The sequence below is a fragment of the Podarcis muralis genome, chromosome 17 (assembly GCF_964188315.1).
Source record: "Podarcis muralis chromosome 17, rPodMur119.hap1.1, whole genome shotgun sequence".
NCBI lineage: Eukaryota > Metazoa > Chordata > Lepidosauria > Squamata > Lacertidae > Podarcis > Podarcis muralis.
Window position 1 is genome coordinate 21,558,371 of NC_135671.1, and position 23,227 is coordinate 21,581,597.

The following is a 23,227-nucleotide window of genomic DNA, read 5'->3' on the forward strand; positions in this document are numbered from 1 at the left end:
CCTTATCTCTTCCGCTGTATGTACTTATTGTACTGTACTTTTGCTTTTACTTGTGACCTGTTCTTCTCTCAGAGCTGGAGAGAGAAGACACTATGCTTCCTTTGTCTGTACATAGCGTGTAAATAAATACGCAGATTAGCTCTACGATGTCTCCCACTTCTTGCTGTGTTATGCTAGAAGATTAATGTGCATATATCATTTGATACATGGCACTGAAGCGCACTGGAGAAGAAGCAAATGTCTTTTCCAGAGCTGCGCATACCGGAGGACACTCGGAGTTCGGGGGCTGAAGGGGTACCCCAGGGCATTTTCCAACAGCTCCAAATGGTCTGCTAACAGGGTAACTCAAGAAATTCGAATTGTGCTTGGAAACAAACTGGGAGTCGGTTATGGTCTTTACTCATTGGCAAAATTTATTTCGGATGGCAGATTCCAGTTAGCAGCCTGGCCACCACATTCTGAACCAGTTGCTATTTCAGAAGCAACCCCACATATAACACGCCACTGTAATCTAACCCAGATGTCAGGGTCAGCCACGTGAGGCAACTGTCTCAGGCAGCAGGGTCCCTGGGGGCAGTATATCCCCATGTTACTCTTTCTCCCCTGCCTTGTTCCTAAATTCAATCTTCACTCGCCCTGTCCTCCCTGGTGGGAAGGAGGTGTGCCCAATTTTGGGGTTCTCCGATGCCAAAATGTCTTGGACTGGTCATGCCAGATGTTATCAGGGAATGGATCACTCTGGAAAGATTACAGATAGGTAGCCGTGTTGGTCTGCCATAGTCAAAACAAAACAAAATTCCTTCCAGTAGCACCTTAGTTGGTCTTTAAGGTGCTACTGGAAGGAATTTTTTTTTGTTCTGGAAAGATTGTTATTGGACAAGAGACTGCAGACTTGTGCACCAATCACACTGCTCTGAACCACGGACTCCACTTCAGTATCCATGTAGTGCCAGGTCTAATAACACCTGCAAGCTGCAAACCTATTTCTTAAGGACTGCAGTCCCAACCAGAACAAACTAGATACCACCACTTTCATCATTGTCAACTTAACCATCTACTGGAAGTAACACTGTCTTGTCTTAATTAAGTTTCAAATCAATTGTGTTTCAACTTATTATCCTCATTTTGGGGCTCCTCAGTAGAAAAGTAAAAATAGACCAAGCAACAAACAAACCTACCAATTTACTAAATTATATTTTCTAACATTAAGGAATGAGGGAGCTTGAGGGATTTTGCAAAACTGTAAATGCAGAAATTGCATTTGTTTTGCCATACTGCCACAGAAAAAAATGAAATGTAATAGCATTCTGTAATTATATACTTAAATTAAACCTATTTAAACCATTCTTAGGGGAAATGCAGTTAGCATGTCAAATTGATATGGATTTACAATTGATTCTATAAACTTTACATTTCCTGTTTGACACAAAAGGCAAAATGTTTCTTACTACAATGTATTCTTGCTGACTTCATACGCCTTTGAAAGCTGCAGTATCTCTGTAGCCTGCTGTTACTTTAAAAGGTAAGTGAATTTCTTCATGTCAGAGAATTAAAATACAGCATCCAATATGTTATATTATTTAATGTTTTCTAGATTATTTATTCACAGCAAGCAATCACTCACCAGAATTCCTTAAAATAAATTACTACCAATTAAAGGTAGGCTCCACTGTCCCCTTAGCCCAGGAATAGAGAACCTGTGGCCCACCAGGTGTTTTAGGACTCCAATTCCCATCAGCCCCAGCAAGAATAGCCAATGGTCAAGAATGATGAGAGTTGTAGTCTAACTACATATGGAGGGTTGCAGGTTCCCCATCTCTGCCTTAAACACAATCATCATATATTTATCCAGGGCTTTTTAAAGCTGAAACTCTCCAGAACTCAGTTACGGCACCTCTTAGGTGGGTGCCATAGTCATTACAAGAGAACAAGGGATGCGTTCATGATGAGTTATGGCACTTCTTTTTCTAGAAAAATATCACTGCATTTATATCCTGCCTTTTTCCCTGAGAGGGGCTCAAGGCAGCTTACAAATTAAATAAGAAAAGCTAAAAACGTTTTTTAATCATTAAAAACTGTTCAACATCAATAGAATTAAAAACTTTTAAGATCCAGTAAAAAGCTACACAAAATTACAATAAAAAGAGCACAGCACTGGCCCTTTCATTAAAAGCAGTCAGTTCCCAAAGTCTGTTGGAATAAGTCCTCACTTCTTTATTAAATAATTTGCTAGTTTCTTTTTGAATAGGATCTATAAGTTGCACCTGGCCTGCAGAGAGGCCCATGAGTAGAGAAACACTTTCTGTCGTGGATGTTACATGACTGAAGTCATGGCATGTTGGTCGTGTTCCTTTGCGTATCCTTTTATCCATTGGTTTACTCAAATCAGCACCCACAAGGCAGTGGCTCATGCTCTCGTCCAGTATAACTGCTTCCTAGTAACCAGGTTAGGTGTGTAAGTAGCCACTTCCTCCCACCAGAGTATTTCAACATAACTGTATTCTTTTCTTTTCTTTTTTGCTTAAAACTTTTAATATGAAAATTCACTGGTATACAAAAATACTATAATGTGACAAACTGTTCAAAATACTGGAATCAACTCTCCTGTTACATGGCTGTAGAAAAACAAAAGCCAAAAGCCAAACTTGGTTAAGGAACCGTGAATCATAGAATCATAGAATCATAGCGTTGGAATAGACCACAAGGGCCATCGAGTCCAACCCCCTGCCAAGCAGGAAACGTACATACATCACACGCCACTGTCTACTCAGACCAAAAGGCATCTCCTGCTGGCCTCCCTGGGTTGCAGGCTACTCTTGATGAAGCACTAACACAAACAAGTCCAGTAGAAAGAGGACAATGTACTTAAATTTAAGGATGGTCACTATTCCAATGCATGGCGCAAATCCTCTTGCTCGTCCTACTACATCTTTCTTCTCCAGCCAGTGCTGACCTTGCATGTACGAGCCTTGGTCATCAGCAGCGTTATTGTCACCCTTTGTCAAGAACTTGACGTCTCCGTTTTGTTTTTCATGAATTTTCAAAACCCAATGCGCTCTTGGGATTCCCCTTCTTTCAATCCTAAAGACCATGTTTTCGCCCACTCCAATTGGCTCCTCAATGCGATTGGTTAAGAATAGAAGACCTCCTTTGTGATATGCAGGCTTCATACCGCACTAAGCACGGCCACGATGAGGCTTTCATCGCCCATTGGATGGTAGCATAAATGTATTCTGAACTCACAGGAACAGGTTGACAGTGTCAGAATTTCTGCTCCATGATTGCCGTCATAGGATTTTTGTCTATCACATGGCAGTGTATGTTTTGACTCCACAAAGTGGGAAGTGACGGAGACAGGATGTTTGTGTTACTGTGTTCCGTGAAGTAGGACTATTGTCCTTTGTTCTCTCTCTTTGCTGTCTGATGCTAGAGAGAGAGGGAGCCATGTTGCAGTGCTCCATGTGTGTTTAATATCTAAATAAAGTAGATTAGCCAAAATTCTGAGTTGCTGAGGACTGTTACGCATGCTGCAAAGACTCTGCGGATCCCTAAGTGTGCTGATGTCTGTTGGCATCGGTCGCTGTGATGTTTGGGTTGAAGAAAGCTTTTGAAGCTCCCGAACGATCGACCAGGAGGGAGAGAACTTTTCAGTCAGGCATGTGTCTCTACCAGGGTCCTACTCGAGTGTAGGAAGAGCTCCTGACAGACAGATGATCCTCCGAGCGGTAGCAAAAGGATGCCAGAATTTGCAAACCAAAGCAATGCTGATAATTTACGTAATGATTATAGTGAACTTATATAAACAAATTGAAATAGCCTCTTTCAAACGAATTATTATTAAAAATATGACCCTACTGTGCAAGAGGCTTTTAAGAATTAAATATGGCACCTATTGTTTTCTAAGGCATTAATGTGGATAAGTGACGGTTTTAAAAATGCAATTGTGATTCTTTCTTAAACTCTTCTTTCTTAAACTTCTTGCCTGGGCAATCTCTTTACCAGGAAAACAAAACTCTCTCCTCCAAAGCTTCTTCCTACTTCCAGATTTGTTCAAAGTATTATGAGGCAAACATATGTCAGACCCTCCAAGTGCCCCTATTTTCTAGAGACAGTCCCAGATTTACAGAAGCTGTCTCGGTTTCTGATTGATTCCAGAATGTCCCACTTTTCCTTAGGACATCCCTATTTTCATCAGAGAAATGTTGAAGGGTATGGAGTTATATGACACGTGCCCCACCCCCCCGAGCCAAGGAGATAAGTAACTAAACAACCTTTAGAAGACATCTGAAGGAAGTCCTGTACAGGGAAGTTTTTTAATGTTTAATGTTTTATTATATTTTTATATATGTTGAAAGTCGCCCACCATGACCGGGGCAACTCAATCAGCTGGAAAGTGTATAAATAATAAAATTATTATTGTTGTTGTTGTTGTTGTTGTTGTTGTTGAATAGAACGTCCCTATTTTCATTGGAGAAATGTTGGAGGGTATGGCATGTGACAAGCAGCCACACCAGCTTTCTCTGTATGCCATGGAAAGAGAAGGATCACAATAGCGTAGTTTTAATAGTGTGGGGACATGGAATTTTTATACTGTTAAGCTGAAAACTCCCCCCTTGAGATGCTACCATGGACCTTCTACCAGCTGCAATTTTCATTGAATAGAACCAGCAACTGGCATGCAAAAATAATATTCTGGACAGCAATCTAATGTGAGGAAGCACGAAGCAGGTCCACTCATGCATGCTATGATGAGTTCTGGATCGATAGTCAGGTAGCCAATGAAAATGCATAGCAAACACCCCCAAAAGTAGCAAGATAATTATGATTCCTATCTATCCATCCCATTTCTTGTATGCTCCTTCAAATATATAAAATTTACTCAGGACCACAAATGTGTCTATGTAGAAGTGAGCCTATTTAGAAGGGACAGAGATCCTGCACACAGTTCTGAACTGTTTCCCGGGAAGTTTCTTTATGGAATTCAGTTTCATCTCTGTATTTAACATACATGTGTATACATACACACAACATTAACTATTTAATAGCAGACAGCATTTTAAAACAGATTTACTGAGATGCAGCTCTGAAAGGATTAAGTTCTGTGCAATATCCTACAAGCAATTTACTTTGCTGAGGAAAAATGCAAAGAATTCCTTTATCACAAACTGGGTGCCTGCATCTCTTAACCAATAAACCTTCCATCCTTCTGAGACTAGCTAGCTTGCCTGCTGATATCAATAAGCTAAAAGATAAATATTTTCTTTTCCCCTACAAACCTCAAAAGAGATAATTTAAATTAAAAACACACACACTCCTCCCCACCAAGAGAGATGGAAAGAGTCTGGAGACAGCCAGTCACATTTAAGACTTGCATGTTCAAATATTTAGAAACAGGAATCTTGTCAAACTCAAGACAGGGAACTCTGATGGTGATACAAATATTCGTATCAAAATTTCATCTACCTTGAGGCTGGCCTAGTGGCATTTTCAACTATGTGCTTCAATGTGTCTTAAAGATCTGAAATAGGAACTGACCAGAGTCCCTATGCTCTGGGCAGGAGGAGGCCATGGCAAATTATATAGGTGAATACTCTCTGCTGCTGGGTAGGATAATGTTAAATTTCTGAAGTACATGGGTAATGGCAGGGGACACTGCCATTTGTCTTATCTGCTGAAGTGAAGCACATTGCAGATGTAAATATTTTATGAGTGATGTGGACAATGTGGTTTAGGAAACCTGTGCCACATTTCTACATAATTCTCTAGTGAACCACAAAAGTCACCCGTATGTTAGGCTTAAAGAAAGATGCCTTTATGAATTGCTAGAGGTGAACAATCCATGGATCATCAACTATTTTCACAAGAACGAGTCATAGTCCAGAAGGGGAGCTTGTTCAGATAGCAGTTTCCTTACTTCCCTGTGATGCTCCCTAGGGAGCAATCATAAATGGGCTTTGGTTGTCCTTTCTTACCCAGTTCCCCCCTGCCCATGAAGAGAAGCTAGTGCATTATTTGAAGTGAGCTTAATCTTCCAGTTCATAGGAGACCCCACATTCAGATAACCATGTTATCTCCCAATCTGATCATACTCTTATGATCAAAACAGCAAGGAAGGGTGAAAAGTCTCATTGATTGAGATCTAAATGTAAAGTCAAATAATAATAATAAATATTACTGGATCCCCTTCTAAAAAGGTATGTGGCAATGCTGTTTGGAATTTTAAAGTATGCAAGCCTCACTTCCTGATTTACTCATATTTCTCTCCAAACTCACATGTAAGAAGTCACATTTGAAGTGAATTTGCACTTGTACATGGACCATAAAGAAGACTGATCGCTGAAGAATTGATGCTTTTGAATTATGGTGCTGGAGGAGACTCTTGAGAGTCCCATGGACTGCAAGATCAAACCTCTCCATTCTTAAGGGAATCAGCCCTGAGTGCTCACTGGAAGGACAGATCATGAAGCTGAGGCTCCAAGACTTTGGCCACCTCATGAGAAGAGAAGACTCCCTTGAAAATACCTTGATGTTGGGAAAGATGGAGGGCACAAGGAGAAGGGGACAACAGAGAACGAGATGGATGGACAGTGTTCTCAAAGCTACCAGCATGAGTTTCACCAAACTGCGGGAGGCAATGGAAGACAGGAGTAACTGGCGTGCTCTGGTCCATGGGGTCACGAAGAGTCGGACACGACTAAACAACTAAACAACAACAACATCGTTAACCCGACAGTATTCATCTCCTCTATTAGTCACCCTTCTGGGGCCTACTGCAACCAAAGAAATGAATGGAACCCCTTGCAGCCATATACCTAATTGCTCAAAAACTTCAACACAAAAACAAAACTCAACAACCTTTGTGTCCGGATTTTCATTTTTTTTAAAATATGGATCAATGGTGGAGGAAGAGGCAGTTAAGAGGCAGGACAAAGGAAATGTAGAGGATATGTCTACTGCAGTAACATACTGGTGCACAATCGCCTCAAGTAAAGATTCGAATAGTTCCATGAATATACTTGTAAGATATGTATTCACACAGACGTGGGTACAGACACATGAACAGATCTAGTAAAAGTTCTGAGGTTACCATGGAAGCAATATTCTTATTTTTATATATTTTAAAATACAGTTTGCTTGCTGTGGACTTCTAGCATGAGCTCACTGACAGCTTGGGGAGTAGACAGATGAGGCATGGAAAATATTCTGAATTTGTTCATTTATCTTATTGAGACATGGGAAGAAGCAACAAATGGCCTGTATTTATAAAGGGGTGGGGAATAGGATGGGAAAACAAAGAAATTGAGCAGAAGAAAATTAGTTTTTAAATAATAGCTGTTATATTATAATTACTTTGAATATTTAGTCTACTACATGAATTGCAGTTGATTTTATAGTGCATTCCTGTACATGTCCACTGAGTTCCGAGGGCCTTAGTAACAAGTGTGTATAAAATTAAATCTTTACTCACAGTAAACACATCATTTAATATGAAAAACTACCAAAAGCTTTTGCTTTGGTTTTGTTACTTTTGATATCTTGTTATTTCAATGTCGCTTTCATATGGAGGCGATGGGTATATAGGATCCATTAATTAATTCAGATGGTTTATTGAAATTAGAAGGCCTCAAATAACCAGGATCTTGAAATTCTTGAATGATCTCCTGGCAGTATCATCACACAAACAACCTCATTCATTGTCACTGGATTATTATTTTTTTTTAATAAAAAAAAACAGGATGGAAAGTTTTAATGCAGTTAATGGAAATTTGGGAACAGACTCCACAACTGGAAATGGCATACTGGACAGAATGGATAGGTTACATTTTAAAAAGGTTTCTGTTGGATGGCTTGATAGAAGATCACAAAATGTAGTGATGAAACAGAAACATTCTACAGATTAATACTGGCTAGTGACATTGGTGTCTTTTCCATTTTCCTGAAGCAATATGACATGGGTTATTTGCTTCAGCTATCTGTTTTTTATTGAACTGTTTCTTATCCCATATATCTTGTACATATCTTACATCCATCATGTTTTTGCTCTTAGATTTTAGGATGCAGTATCCTAGTTGACCAGACTGTGTTCTTTCAATAAGGAGGTGAAGGAAGAAGAGGAGAAATAATAACAGTAGTAATTATTATAATGACTTTTTCTTGTTCTTCCAAAGGAGCCCAGGGCAGCTGGAAGGGGCTAATTACAACTGTTCAGGCTTAGAAAAATGGTTGCCACCAGTTTCACCTAAAAAGGAAATTGAGAGGAAATGCTGAAGATTCCTGCTCAGTTGACACCTCTATGGAATACTAAAGGAAGACTTTAGATAAGACTAGTAACATTTCTTAAGGGATTCCTCACATCCCTAAATTTGCTTCAACGTGAGGAGATAACTGACCTTTCGGTCCTCCGAATTCTGCAATATATAATAAAATATTGGATATAAGTATAAAAGTGGGCAAAATTATATGCATGATGATGTAAGCAGCACAGTAAAATAGTCTTCTAATTGCAAAACTATGCCTACCTTTTTGCAGGTTATATAAACAGATGTTGAAGTATCCTAGTTAACAGATATTCACTATCAGGTGAGGCTCTGTATGATAAAGTGAGACACCTGCAACTAACCAGAACTGAAAGTGTAGCACATAGTGGCACAGTGTGAGGAACCACGTATGCTGTGGGTTTTTTTGGCTGCTTTAAGAACAGAAGCAGAAATGTCCAAACAATATAGCTAGTAGGCTATTGGGAGAAACAGAAGCCCCTTCTTTTGGAGAAGAAGTAGACCTAGAAGTTGAGTCTTATTGGGGGGGGGGGTTATAAATTTTCCTCAGCACAGAAGGGAGTTTGGCAATCAAGATTTATGTCTTGATTACCTCTTGTCACTGCATAATTATCTCTGCTGGCAGGAGTGCCAGCAGCAGATATCTAGTCTGCCATGATTCCTCCCCGGAAGTCAGTAGGATCAATAAAGAAATTTCAACAGTGCCAATTTTCGGGTTAATGGTCCCAGGATGTGTCAAAGTCAGTGTTGTACAGGACACCAGTTAACTTGCTTGCATTTTCTCAGATTTACTGGATGTATGTGACAAGCCCCTCCTATACACTGTTTGTATGCCTCTCTTGCTGTCGACTTAAAGCATATTCAATACTACAAATGGGATATGGGTTAATCTGTTAGAAATATTCTGTTCCTATTAAGATGGTTTGTATATCCTGGATGGAAGGAGAGAATTGTGTAGTTCCCTCACGTTTGAGATACTTGGGAACCTCGTGTGGGGAAATTCTGAAATGCACAACTTCCACTTTCTATTTCAATGCTTCTGTGTAATGTGCAAAGCCTGTAGAGGAGGGTTCGTACAAAGTAACTTTACTTATTGTAAATATCTATTTGCCCTCTATGTTTATATAGATGAAAATGCTTCAAGGATAAACAAAATGTTCAGCGTTGGGGATGTGTTCAGCTATTTCTGACTACCGGAATTTTGGCACTTGATTCAGTGTAGCTCAGTCCTCATTCTTTTTAAAGCAACAACAGTGACTTCAGATTTGCTGGCTGTGTGGTCTGCTGCAAGTGTTTGACAGAGTTGCCAGCTTTAAGACTATTCCCTAAAGGTTCTCCTGCCCTGGAGGTATTTGGAACTAAAGCTTTGAGTAATCTGGAGCTAAGAATGACAACTGAATAATGAGCTGAGCTGTAAGTAATCAGGCAAATGTCTGCATTGGATGTGGCTTTTTACTTACAAATCTTTCAGCGACCCCAGAAGGTGTATTCTGGAATCATTTTAATGAACCAGATGCAAGGCACTGAAGGAAAGAGACTTGCAAGCTATACATGACTTCTTAAATTTTATTTTTTAATCCATCCTCTCAACTCCTGCTGCTGTCAGTACCATTTTTAATGTCAAGAGCTACGATTGACTGGACTGCAACAAGAGATATTTCAGGACTATTTCAATTTGATTAGCTATGTTTGCTTCTTCCCATGATGGAAAAAATAAATAGGCACTTCTGGCGATTGTCGATGACCAGAATATACAGCCTGTGATACATCTAGGCTCCATTGAGATAGAGTAAGCAACAGTAACTGTTTGCATTATTGATCTTCAGTTTAAGATTCCGGTTGGTATCATATCTTGCTTTGGCGTGGGTCTGTTCCTCACAATCCCTTTTGCACTCAGGTAAAGATATCTGAGAAGGACACGAAAGGCACAAACATTTCCTTCTCCTTGTTTAAAAGAAGGAAGTCATAAACTAATCTTACTCTAATTAAACTTTCTTTCATCAACTTTCCCCCCGCCCCCACTGCCAGATAGTATGGTTCCACATTATATTTTCATATGAGAATCTGATGTATGTATGTACATATACACACATAAACAAACACACTCTTGTACTACTATATCTAAAACACTGCAATTCCCACCCCCTTTCCAATGTCCCTCCTCTTCATTGACAGGACACAAGCCAGCCTGCAACATCTACAATGAGAATGCTGCCCAAAGCCATGAGCCAATATGTCTGCATGTTAGGATTTGGCTCTGATCACAATAAGAAAACTATCTCAGTCTCTGGTACATTTCCCACCAAATAGGCAAAGCTATAAAGCTGTTACATATGCACATTCACAAATTTATTAAAAATCTACTTATCTTTACGATTCGTATGTTGTGCATTTTGATATGAGAAGGGGGGGGATTATTTTACAGAGCAATTAAAGCTATTGTGATATCTACATTTACCGACAAATTATAATTACTCACAAGGACAAAAGTTGCCCCAAGGCACTAAAGTTGGCTTCTGATAGATCTCTAAGTAGGCTGCCTTTGATCTTCCAACCTCATACTAAATAAGCTTATAATCAAAATCTTTGAGGGCTGTCGGGAACAACAAAATCTCAGGATCTCACATAGTATTTGGACTGGGAAACCAAACGCTTAACTACTTGAAGGCAATAGTGTTGTATATTACACCATCTTTGAAGTCCTCTTTAATGTGCTTAAATACAGATGTAGCAACTTAATCATAGAAATAGTGGTTTATAATTATTATTTTGCTTTGAGTCTCTCTTTTGTATAACATTAACTTTCTTTTGAGTCTAAATCTGAGAGCCAGAGTGGTCTAAGAGTCTTGGACTGAGACCCGGGAGACCAGGGTTCTAGTCTCTACTCAGCCATGAAACTCACTGAGTGAACTTGCACCAATCACTATCTCTCAGCCTAACCTACGTCATGGGGCTGTTGTTAGGATAAACGAGGGACATAAAGAACCATGTACACCACCTTGAGCACCTTATGGAAAGGTGGGGTATAAATGTAATAAATGAGAGAGAGAGAGAGAGAGAGAGAGAGAGAGAGAGAGAGAGAGAGAGGGATTTAAAAACCTTTGGCCAACTGGAAGTAGCTATCAGAACAATCATAGTTGTCCAAAAACAGCCTTACTAATGAAAAAGATGCATATCACAAATATATTTTACCAATGGGACAAAAATACTTTGACATTCCACATTATTTCCCAAAAAAACCCTCATCTATAGAACATAATCTGTGTTTATCCAGCTCAAGGAATTATGAACTCACCCAAGCTGTCTCCACTCCCCATGTTAATTTAAAATGCAGTTTATGGCCTATATTTTAATAGGCTTTTTGTAGAGTCTTGCTGTCCCCGGGGTACAGCAATAAGTTCACAATCTTTTTCAGATTGCTCTGCACTTCCTTCTCACTCAGGTATCCTGTTAGACAACCTTGACCAGGGTTTTCCCCACGCAGACTCTTCAGCAGGGGTAGATCTTGAACAGCTGCTTTGCCTAACAGTGTTGATTTGACTTTTGGTCAGCTGGATGCCTAGGGATGCAATTTCATTTCAGCATCTTCCCACGGGAAGTGCTGTTCATAGGAAGGCCTGCTCACCCCCATCTTATGCTTTGGGCCCAGTTCATCATCACCCACCTGGAACCAATTAGAAAGCCTGGCTGGTCATCTTCTAGCTCACTGTTTCCACCCCAAGGACAGGCTCATCCCACCATGCGACAATTCTAATAACTGTAAATACTCTACAGTATTTCAGGTATTTGAAAAGGTCAGAAGGGACTACCGTAATTGCCTAATGATTCTAATTTCCTGCACAACACAAATGATTTCCTGCAGTAATTTTTGCAGTAGGACAGAGCTCTTCCCTGTTTTGCATGTACTACACAAATGCATTTTGAGCATTTGAATACTCATTCAGTAAAATTTATATGCATCTAGTACTTAATATAAACAAACTATGGGGACAGCCACTGTGCTACTTCATATTCCGCACATTCTATATAATTCTTAGTTGCAGTTTTCCAACAGAAAGTACAGTCTCATCTCCCACCTCCAGAATCCTAGGGACCATTCCAACCAACTTTGCTGAGGGCATTCAAAAGCTGAAGCCAATCACTGCCACTTAATGAGGGTGCCTGTAGGATCCACATGTTTGCCACTGTGTTTGTTGTACCCATGCTTCACATTTCTAGGCAAAAAAAGTCTTATGAACAGCTATACAACTAAACATGTCATGTGGTCCCGAGGCGACTTCTGTTCAAATATATGTCTTTAAATATCAGAAATTGCTACTATTACATAAAGGATGTGGAGATCTTTCTAAGGTGGTGTTTTTACGCATTGTGTTTTATTGCATTCCTAAGTAGGATAGTGATGATCAGTAAGAGCCCCCACACTAAAAGTAAATAAAAGCAAGCCATATTCTTTATCTGTAATGCTTCTTCAAAGGCTGTTAGATTTGATGGCCTGAAAACTAGCGCCCATTTAGGGTTGTTGTTGTTTTTCAAATTGCCCAAGTCATCCAACAAAGAGGTTGGGCTTGTCATAATAAAGCAGACCTCTCAGCACCAACTACTTTTTAATGACAACTCAGTGATATCCCTTGGCAACAGCAGCAAAATGGGAATTACTGTGCCCTAAGTGCATCACACCAGTGTTTCAAAATGCAGAACTCTTGTATATTTCAGTTAAGTGCAGCAGTTGTATCAATACAAAAAGAACAAAATGGACAGGTATGTATAAGAAGGTAAGATAAGCAAATATGAGGATGGAAGCCTAACGCTATATGGGAAGAAGACAACGTAGATAAGAAACTGAAGAAAACATAAATAGAAATAAAGTACTGGTAGTGATAAGAATTTAAATAATTAACCATAGCATCTTCACAAGTAGGATAATTCTGGATTCTTGTCTCAGCTGTTTCATTTTTACCTCCAAAAGGGCAATATTCACACATTTATAGCCCAGGGTTTTGAAATGATATCCTAAGCACATTGGGGGATGGGCAGGCAACTACATTTTCATACACTGGCAGAGAGACCTTCTTAATTTTGAGTCTTTCATCTTGCAACTCATGGAAATTTATTTTCTGAACTAAATGCATAACAGGTGTAATCACGCAACCTTAAAAAGCTGCCATTTTTTTAAAGCACATAGCTGCTGACCTGTTTAGTGCTAATCACAATATAAATGTTTCAAATCAGTTTAGGGCAGGCTTCCTCAAACTCGGCCCTCCAGATGTTTTGAGACTACAATTCCCATCATCCCTGACCACTGGTCCTGCTAGCTAGGGATCATGGGAGTTGTAGGCCAAAAACATCTGGAGGGCCGAGTTTGAGGAAGCCTGTTTTAGGGTAATGTAAGAACGGCAAGAGTGAATTATGAAGTTATGACTTTAAAAGACAAATAATTTTCTAACTATGATAAAAAGCAAATCATAAATGTAAGGAGTACCCTTCCTAAGCTCCCATAGTTCAATCTTCCCAGTCACTCATAACCACCTTCAAAGTGCACAGTGATATATCTAGGATTGGAGTGCAAGAGGTTTTTTTGCTATGAAGATGGTTGAAAATAATTTCTACGGTTGCTTGGCTTCATCAGAGAGCAAACCTGTGAGATTGTACGGCAGAGCAAAACCTACGTTCAAAGCTCTGTCAGATAGCTATAGCAGGGGTGGAAAGTGAAGTAGCTTTCTCTCTCTTTTTCCTTCCCTTTTAAACAAAATCCTTCCCATTGACTTCAATGGGAGAAAGGTTTGAGGTCCTTTGAAGGTACTGTGTGACTGAGATGCCTTAGGCTCCTGCAAAAGCTCCACGGATGCACAAGGAGAACCTCGGAGGTACCTAAGTTGGTTAGAGCGTGGGAGCTGATAACACCAAGGTTGCAGGTTTGATCCTTGTATAGGACAGCTGCATATTCCTGATCCTCAGGGTCCCTTCCAACTAGCTGATTCTATGGTATGAGTGCCATACCAGTTTTTAGATGATCTTATGATTGCTTTGCCGGCATTTCAACTGGATTGGATCATGTGTGTTGTTGTTGTTGTTGTTTAGTCGTTTAGTCGTGTCCGACTCTTCGTGACCCCATGGACCAGAGCACGCCAGGCACCTCTGTCCTCCACTACCTCCCGCAGTTTGGTCAAACTCATGCTGGTAACCTCGAAAACACTATCCAACCATCTCGTCCTCTGTCGCCCCCTTCTCCTTGTGCCCTCCATCTTTCCCAGCATCAGTGTCTTTTCTCTTCTCATGAGGTGGCCAAAGTATTGGAGCCTCAGCTTCACGATCTGTCCTTCCAGTGAGCACTCAGGGCTGATTTCCTTAAGAATGGAGAGGTTTGATCTTCTTGCAGTCCATGGGACTCTCAAGAGTCTTCTCCAGCACCATAATTCAAAAGCATCAATTCTTCGGCGATCAGCCTTCTTTATGGTCCAGCTCTCACTTCCATACATCACTACTGGGAAAACCATGGCTTTAACTATACGGACCTTTGTTGGCAAGGTGACGTCTCTACTTCTCAAGATGCTGTCTAGGCCTGTCATTGCCCTTCTCCCAAGAAGCAGGCGTCTTTTAATTTCGTGGCTGCTGTCACCATCTGCAGTGATCATGGAGCCCAAGAAAGTAAAATCTCTCACTGCCTCCATTTCTTCCCCTTCTATTTGCCATCATGTGTGTTACCAAAAGGCAAAGCCAAACCGGTATATAGATGCTTTTTGATTAATTAAAATCTTCATGCAGAAGTTCCTCTGAGTTCAGTTGGATGTCAGCCAACCTTCTCAGGATAGCAGTGTGGTATTTTGCTAACAATTAAATACATATATATATTTAATAAAGACAAGGGTGACCTTTGAAAGATATATAAAATCAGCCGAGACAATATCTGCCTGATGGAAAGCTGTGATATAAGCACAACTTTCTAAGAGGAAGGCAACTTACAAAGATATGTGGTTTGTTGATTTTCATAAAGATATCAGGGCTGATTTATTACATTTCAGAACACTTAAGAGTTTTGAGCATTAAATATGGGTCAAGAATCTCTAAACATGTCAAGAACCGACATTCATTAAAATAAATCACGCAAAATGACACTTGTATTATAAGTTATGACACTACCATGGCTCTAATAAATAAAGAATGAGAAACTTTCACAGGAAAAATATCTCCCTGTACTATGCCGCATATTTTGACATCGTCAATTCATCATTGTAGAAGTCAGGCAGAGCACAGTCTGCTGTAGTCAGGAAGCTCATTACCTCATTAAAAATTATAGTAGGTCTAGAACTCTACTTTTTTGTTTAGTTACTTATTTTTGCTGAAATAAGAGAACAGAATAATAATTGTCTTGCTTCTCTGTACCATCTGAACATGACTATTAGGCTGCAGTTGAAGAGCAGATGGATAGGTTTTATAGCTGATCTGAAGTGAAGAATATATATTTCTATAACTAATATGACAGGTGGCACATAGATCTACCTTATGACTGCGTGGAAACTTGAGATCAATTCAAACAATAGCATCCACCCCCCATACACAGAATTATCATAATGGGAGGCAGAGAAAGGGGAGAATCTTGTTGTTCCACTCCATCCTGCATGTCCTTGTTACTGTCCCTGCAGCCTCCAACACATTGGGAGCTGAACTTCTGCTTGTTGAATTCAAGCTGAACCCACACAATTTAGAAACCTGGTCATCTGTAGTTCCAAATCACACAGGAGCCTATTTGCGCAGAAAAGGCTGAAGTGCTACTGAAATTCCCTAAATATATACCCAGCATCAGTTCCTATATCGTACATGGCTTCTGCAAAAGTGGTAGTCAATTGCATTCATACTGTTCATTTCATTTGTCGCAACAATGCAAATTGAATTTTTCAACATGAGATGTTTCCAGTGTGTATATTTAGAAACAAATTTCAGAAGCCTGGGGAAATAGTGCTGCTTTTAGAGATACTGTGGCAAGCCATACAGTACAGCTGTAAGTCTAGAGCACCTTTCAAATGCCTAAGAATGCTCTTGCCATGTGCAAACTGACTTTGACAAACGACTAATGTTCTACCTTTTTCTGAAGCCTTTCATGCTCTGCCTCCCCTCTGTCCTTATACATTGTCCTTGCACCTGTTCATATCTTCTCCACTACTGTGCATTTTTACTCTGAAGCTTTATTGTTTTGCTTACCAGGAAACTATACAGTTCCTGCAATGCAAATTGTCTTCTGGTTAGGATCTGTGCATGGTAAACCCTTATTCAATTGCTTTTGTGTAATTCTCCAACCTTAAAACACACATCCATAATGGTTCGCATAATTTACATAGGTGGGGCTTGTGGAAGAATAAATCTATTTTACATTCTTGTTGCTATTGGTGAATTATTCTAAGATGTTCGTTCAGTCTCTCTCTCTCTCTGTAAAACACATCATTTTGTAGAATGAGTATTACATTTCTGACTAATTTTACGAGATGTGTACAGTATTTTAAACGAAATCCATTTGAGGAAAGGTGGGCAAGTGTAACGTAACTTTTCGGGAGTATTTATTTAGTACATATTTGTTATGGAAAGGATCTTCAAAACAGCATAAAACGGTATTTGTAAAAATGTGCAGTCAGCAGCAGCTTCTGCTGCTATCTGATAATATGTTAGTCACAGTTTTCCAGCAACAAAGGTGTGGAACCAATCTGTTAGCAAACTAATTCACTCTGGATATCACTCAGCAATATTATCTGTAGCAAGTGGGGGCAATATAGGCAATGCTGTGATGAGAGGAGCACTTGGCTATTCCGACTGAGCTGAGCTGGAACTGGATTTAAGAAATTAAGACTATTTTTGCTGCATTACGTTATAACGCTGAATTATTGGAAGTTTAGTCATTGGAAGCAAGTCATGTAATAAACAGCAGGTAACTATTGATGGTAACTATTGATGGTATTGATGGCGGGAAGGTAAACGGCGTTTCCGTGTGCTGCGCTGGCTCGCCAGATGCAGCTTTGTCACGCTGGCCACGTGACCCGGAAGTGTCTCCGGACAGCGCTGGCCCCCGGCCTCTTGAGTGAGATGGGCGCACAACCCTAGAGTCTGTCAAGACTGGCCCGTACGGGCAGGGGTACCTTTACCTTTACCTTAACTATTGATGACTGAAACATTAGCCAAGTTGTTCCAACGGTAACTTCACTTTATTCTGATTTTGAAATAAACGCTCAAATAAATCCTCCTCTAGCTTTCCAAGAGCTGTGCATTTGCTGCAGAATCCTTTGCCTAATTCCTTGGAAATAAGTCCCATCGCATCCAATGGGCCAACCACCAGGAAAGAGTGCAAAGAATTGCAGCCTTAGGCTGTGATCCTAACCCTAATTTCCTGGAAGTAAACACCACTGAATTCAATAGGACTTACTTCTAAATTGGCATAGTTGGGATTGTGCTGTTTATCTTCTTTATGGCAAATGATTGTAAGCGCTTAATAAATTAATTGTTTAATAATAATAAGAATGCATGATACATATTGATTAAGTACTCACATCTATTGTTTTTTTATTACAAATGACCTATATATTTTAAGTGGCCTTAACAGCAGCCAAAGTATCCATGCCTATGAACAAAGCTGGGATTTAACTCTGAGCAAGCAGCTCATTAAAAACTAATCATACAAAACTGAGTGACATAGAAAGCGGGGGGGAGGGGACTTTAGTTATTCTGTGTAGACTCCTTAATTAATATAAGTTCATTTGATATACATTTGATATACATAGATAGATGGGGCTCCATACACCAGAACACTGAAAAAGCAAAGTGACGAAATTTGTTTTGAACTGGTATTTTCTGTACCTTTATTTCATTCTTTTGATCATTTGAAACCTAGAATAGGTTTAATGGAATACATGAAAGTTCATACCAATACAGTAACAAACTTAGTTGGTCTCTAAGGTGTTACTAGGGACGCGGGTGGCGCTGTGGGTTAAATCACAGAGCCTAGGTCTTGTCGATCAGAAGGTTGGCGGTTCGAATCCCCATGATGGGGTGAGCTCCTGTTGCTCGGTCCAAGCTCCTGCCAACCTAGCAGTTCGAAAGCACGTCAAAGTGCAAGTAGATAAATAGGTACCGCTCCGGTGGGAAGGTAAACTGCGTTTCCGTGCGCTGCTCTGGTTCGCCAGAAGCAGCTTAGTCATGCTGGCCACATGACCCGGAAGCTATACGCCAGCTCCCTCGGCCAATAAAGCGAGATGAGCACCGCAACCCCAGAGTAGGTCATGACTGGACCTAATGGTCAGGGGTCCCTTTACCTTTAAGGTGTTACTGGAAGGAATTTTTTTATTTTGTTTCGATTAAGGCAGACCAACACGGCTACCTACCTGTAACTAATTCTTTTGCATTTACTTTTACAGATTCAGTTTGCAAAAGGTATTTATAGTTAGTAGGGAATTTATCCACAGGTCCCAGTTTGGACATGCTAAGCCACAGTGCAATAGTAAAAAGGACTGGGGGGAGCAAAGAGTCTTGGTAATACATAGTTTGGCTCACCATGTTGCGCAAATCAGATCATTCAGTAGATATAGCCTGTAATGCACATAATTTAGACAACCACTTATTACAACTCTATAGGGATAGTAGTATAAAGCACAGAAAATTGGGAAACACCGGCCTGCCAATACTCCAGTTGGAGAACAGCCTTTAACAAAGGTGTCTTGGACTTTGAAGAAGCATGAACTCAGGACGAAACTCAGGAGAAGCGAGCTATAAGGAAGGCACATTTGGCAAATCCTCACCGTGATCAACTCCTGCCCAGAAACCTATGTCCCCACTGTGGAAGGACGTGTGGATCCAAAATTGGCCTCCACAGTCACTCATGGGCACACTGCTAAGACTGCCTTCATGGAAGACAATCTTACTCGGCTACGAGTGATCCTCAAAAAGATAGGGATAGTGGCAAAAGGCTGTATGGTAACATATATTTTGTGTGGTTTAACGGATCCATATATATTTAACTGACATAATAAATAGTGGTGGGTTAGTCAGCTATAGGATCTTCTGTATTTTAGCAAATCTCTAATTGAAAAAAAGAAGAAGCGTTTATTCCTCCTATTTTAATATAATTTTAAAAACATTTTAGAAATATGGTTAAACACGCCTGAGTGCTCTCCCCTAAAACAGAAAATGTGTGAAAGTCAGCTAGTTAATGTGTAAGTTAATGTTCAGTATAATGACTTTCCTTGATTTTACCGCCTGCAGCAATATTTTTTAAAATTGCTGAAAGTTAATCAATACTTGCTTATATTTCAAGAATTGCATGACAACAGTGGTATGCATCACTGTCAAGCATTTTTCTACAACTAGAAACAAGGGTCTCTATAAACCTTCTAATGTTTATACAAAATTAGATCAAAGAGAATGGGCAAGATTTTAGTTCTACTTTAAATAATAGTAATATTTAAAATATTTCAGAAGATGCAATGCCTGTGCTTTTAAGTCATATTTGTCCAGTGTGAAGATACCATTCTTTATACAGGCATGCCACCGTGAAATCTCTATTTTTTGAACTGATTTCCCCTTTCAAGGTTCAAGACTATAATCTTTGGCTTTCAAGCTTACTGTTATCTGCCTTCAGGTGTGAATTTTCAAGCAAATACGTTTCTACATATAACACTTTAGCCTTAGCCAGATACTGAAAGGCTTGTAGATTAGTCATCATCACTGTGTAATTCTATTTTCAAAATAATATTTCTCACTCAAAATATACTCATGCTTGTATTGGATTCACTTCTCAAATACAAATTTGAGGTAATCAAAAGCCCAAGGGCAACTTCAGTCTTTCTAAAACTCATTTTCTACCTCTGTTTGAAGAAATAGATCTGAAATGTAAAAATAATAGGAAACTATGTGGCGGGGGGGGGGCAACATTGGTCAAGGTACAGACAGATGTACAAATTCCTGTGCCATTTACTCTGCTGAAAACCAAGAGGAATTTAAAAACAGAAATAAAACAATGCTGACATAATGACAGCAGTGCTGACATAATGGCAGAATCAGACCTAGAGGTTTGTATCGAATTATTGTTTTAGCCACAGCTATCAGACCTATTCATACATATACACATATACTTTTCAACATTCTGTGGAGCGCTGAGTTACATTTTATAATAGACATCAATCCAGTACGATCTCACAATCGTGGTGGCCTGTGCTAAGCAACCATAAAATTGGAGAAGTAATGTGCAAATTCTCACAAAGTTGCGGAGAAAGTTAGATTGCTCAACAGAGCTTTTATAGACATTTGGTCTGTACATGATTTAGTGTGTAAAACGGCGATCACTGTCCTTTCGGTATGGATGAACTGTAAACTGTATTGTAACAAAATGCTAATGCATGTCATCATGTTACAGGAACAAAGAAAATTTAATATGTGAATGAATAATTTAAAAATGATACATATATATAGCAGGTCCTTTCCTCTGCCCCTCTCCTCCTTCAGTTTCTCACCTGGAATTCCTTCCAGGGGTGTCTCCTTCTCTATAATCTGTCTCTTCTTTTCCCCAAACTCAACTGATAACTATTGCCTGTACAACCCAGAAGCCATAGGATTAAAAAGGAATAATGTTGAAGAATGGCAGAAGCAATCAACTATCCCTGTCCTAACCTCCCAATCATAGTTCAGCTACACAACACTGAAGAAATTTAGAAACATGATAAAGATACTGGGTTGTATCCAACTAAATTCAACTCCAACAAGACCCAGCATGGGGATACAACCCTATGGAACTTCACATAAGCTGTAAATACACAACCAGATTCAAAGTAGGAGCATACTAAGCATAAATCATACAATATTCTGTTTTACCACTATTTGACAAACATATTCTAATTCACAGCTGAACTAAACAAATGCCCACTTCGTTATGCTCATCCTTTGCAACGTAATTTGTTAAGAGACCATCATGTGTTAAGTTTCTTGCCCTTTCTTGCTAATTGCATATTAGAGAGGAATGTCAGCTGACACTTTGCAGGCGCATGAAAATGGAAACATTCACAATTCTATTTTGCAGAATTATTTTTTGTTCCAGACACTTGAAAAGAGTTCAATGGAAGGGGAACCTGTGCTGAACTGGCACCACTACATTATAGTTTAGTAGTTTTTTGTTATTATTTTACATGTGCTTTTTCCATCTTTTTCACATGCATATCAGAGCTTCACTCACCTGGGATTTTAAAGGATGGTTGCTGGCAATGTAAGAGAGTCTAAAGCATATGAAATCATAAAGCATATGAAATCTGGAAGGTTGTATTCCTTCATACAAACTTGCCCAGGTTTTGAGATATTCAGGAGAAGCTCTTCTCTAGGTCCCACCACCTTCACAGGAACGCTTGCTGGGGATGCGGGAGACTCAGTGGCTGCTCCCAGACTTTGGTACTCCCTCCCTATAGAAGCTCCCTCCTTGTTGCGCTTCTGCCAGCAGGTTGTAGACCACCTTCTTCCAATAGACTTTTGGGAACTGACAACTTTTAATAAAAGGGCTGATGCCCTGCTGTTTTTATTGTAATTATTTGTATTGTTTTAAGAGATTTTAAAACTCTTTATTCATACCATATAACGCGTGACATTTGTTAAAACAACAACAGGAATAATTCTACTACATGATGGCTCAGGTCCAACTACTTTAGGCATGTCAATGTTTGGTGGTACCCAGCAACATCTTTTCCTTTTTCTGCTTGATCAGATGCCACGTTACAAAATCCTTCTGAATCTCCCTGCAGTTTCAAAATATGTTTGCCATATACATAGGGTGGATTTGATTTAAATCAAATCCATTTAAATCACAATATAAATTTACAGTGGACCCTTGGGTTACGGTACCTTCGGGTAACGTAACTTTCGGGTTGCGAATGCGGCAAACCCGAAAGTGTATGCTTCCAAGTTTTGCCGCACGCGCATGCGCAGAAGGGCGCCTCCGGTTACGAAGATTTTGGTATACGGCCAGGCTTCCGGAACGGATCCCGTTCACAACCAGAGGTACCATTGTACTTCTAACAGTGTTTAATTGTTTTAATTATTTTAGCTTCTCCAGCTGCTGCGGAGCAATCTCCAGAATGTCTTTCATTCATAAACAGTAACAGCAGCCTGTCCTCACGTGGCTAGGATTAACAAACAGGGATTCCAGGGAACATGGCACATTTTTTTTTTAAGAAAAGGAAATCACTGCCTAAAACTGATCAGCAGTGACAAGGGAAGCTAAATTGTGATGTCATAAACCTGCCAGCCAACGGAAGGTGTTTTCAGTCACTGCTATTTCTAGGAAAATTTTAGATTAAGTTTTCTTAAAGACTATTCTGGCAATGATGGTTTTGTTCCACCAGTTCAGGTGTGGGGGACCTAAGGCCCTCCGGATGTTACTACCCTAAAACCCCAATCATCCCTGGCCATGCTTGCTGGGACTGATTGGAGTTGTAGTTCAGCAGCTCCTGGAGGGCCCAAAGTTCCCCACAGCTGTTCCCCACAGCTACCGAGTATATAACTGAATGCAATTTTGAACAGGAAGTTCAAAACAGTGGTTCTCACACATTTTGACAGGCGTTTTAAAACAGAAATTGAGCACTCTGTGACAATTGTACAACATGAACATCATCAAGGAGGTTTACTACACATTCTTAGAACCATAAAATATATGTCAGAATAGAAATTTGGATCATAACTGCTCACCAGTTTTAACCTCTGCAAAGGTATCCTGCTTGTGTCTATTGGTGTCCTCTCTATGACATTCACAAATCTCACTTCGGGAATAGCAATTGCACACATGACGTGAGCCCACCTGTAAATAACAACAATACAAAAAAGAAAGTTATGCAAACATTTTAAAGTATATACATATATATAGAGAGAAATAGGTTTTCCCACTGCATTTCTCAAATTTTATTCTTTGTATAATGGTCTTTTTTTCACAAGGAATGCTA

General features: G+C 39.7%; 1 protein-coding gene across 8 annotated transcripts in view; it reads right to left on the reverse strand.

The window, feature by feature from the left end:
- KDM4C (lysine demethylase 4C) overlaps positions 1-23,227 on the reverse strand; it is a 197,169-nt gene that overhangs the window by 32,740 nt on the left and 141,202 nt on the right. For all 8 annotated transcript variants that reach the window (XR_013391167.1, XM_077921529.1, XM_028713153.2 and 5 more), the window contains exon 18: positions 22,977-23,085. Coding sequence is in view for 7 of the 8 variants with exons in the window: in XM_077921529.1 (XP_077777655.1) it covers positions 22,977-23,085 (109 nt within the window). In the remaining variant the exon portion in view is untranslated. The remainder of the gene's footprint in view (positions 1-22,976; positions 23,086-23,227) is intronic.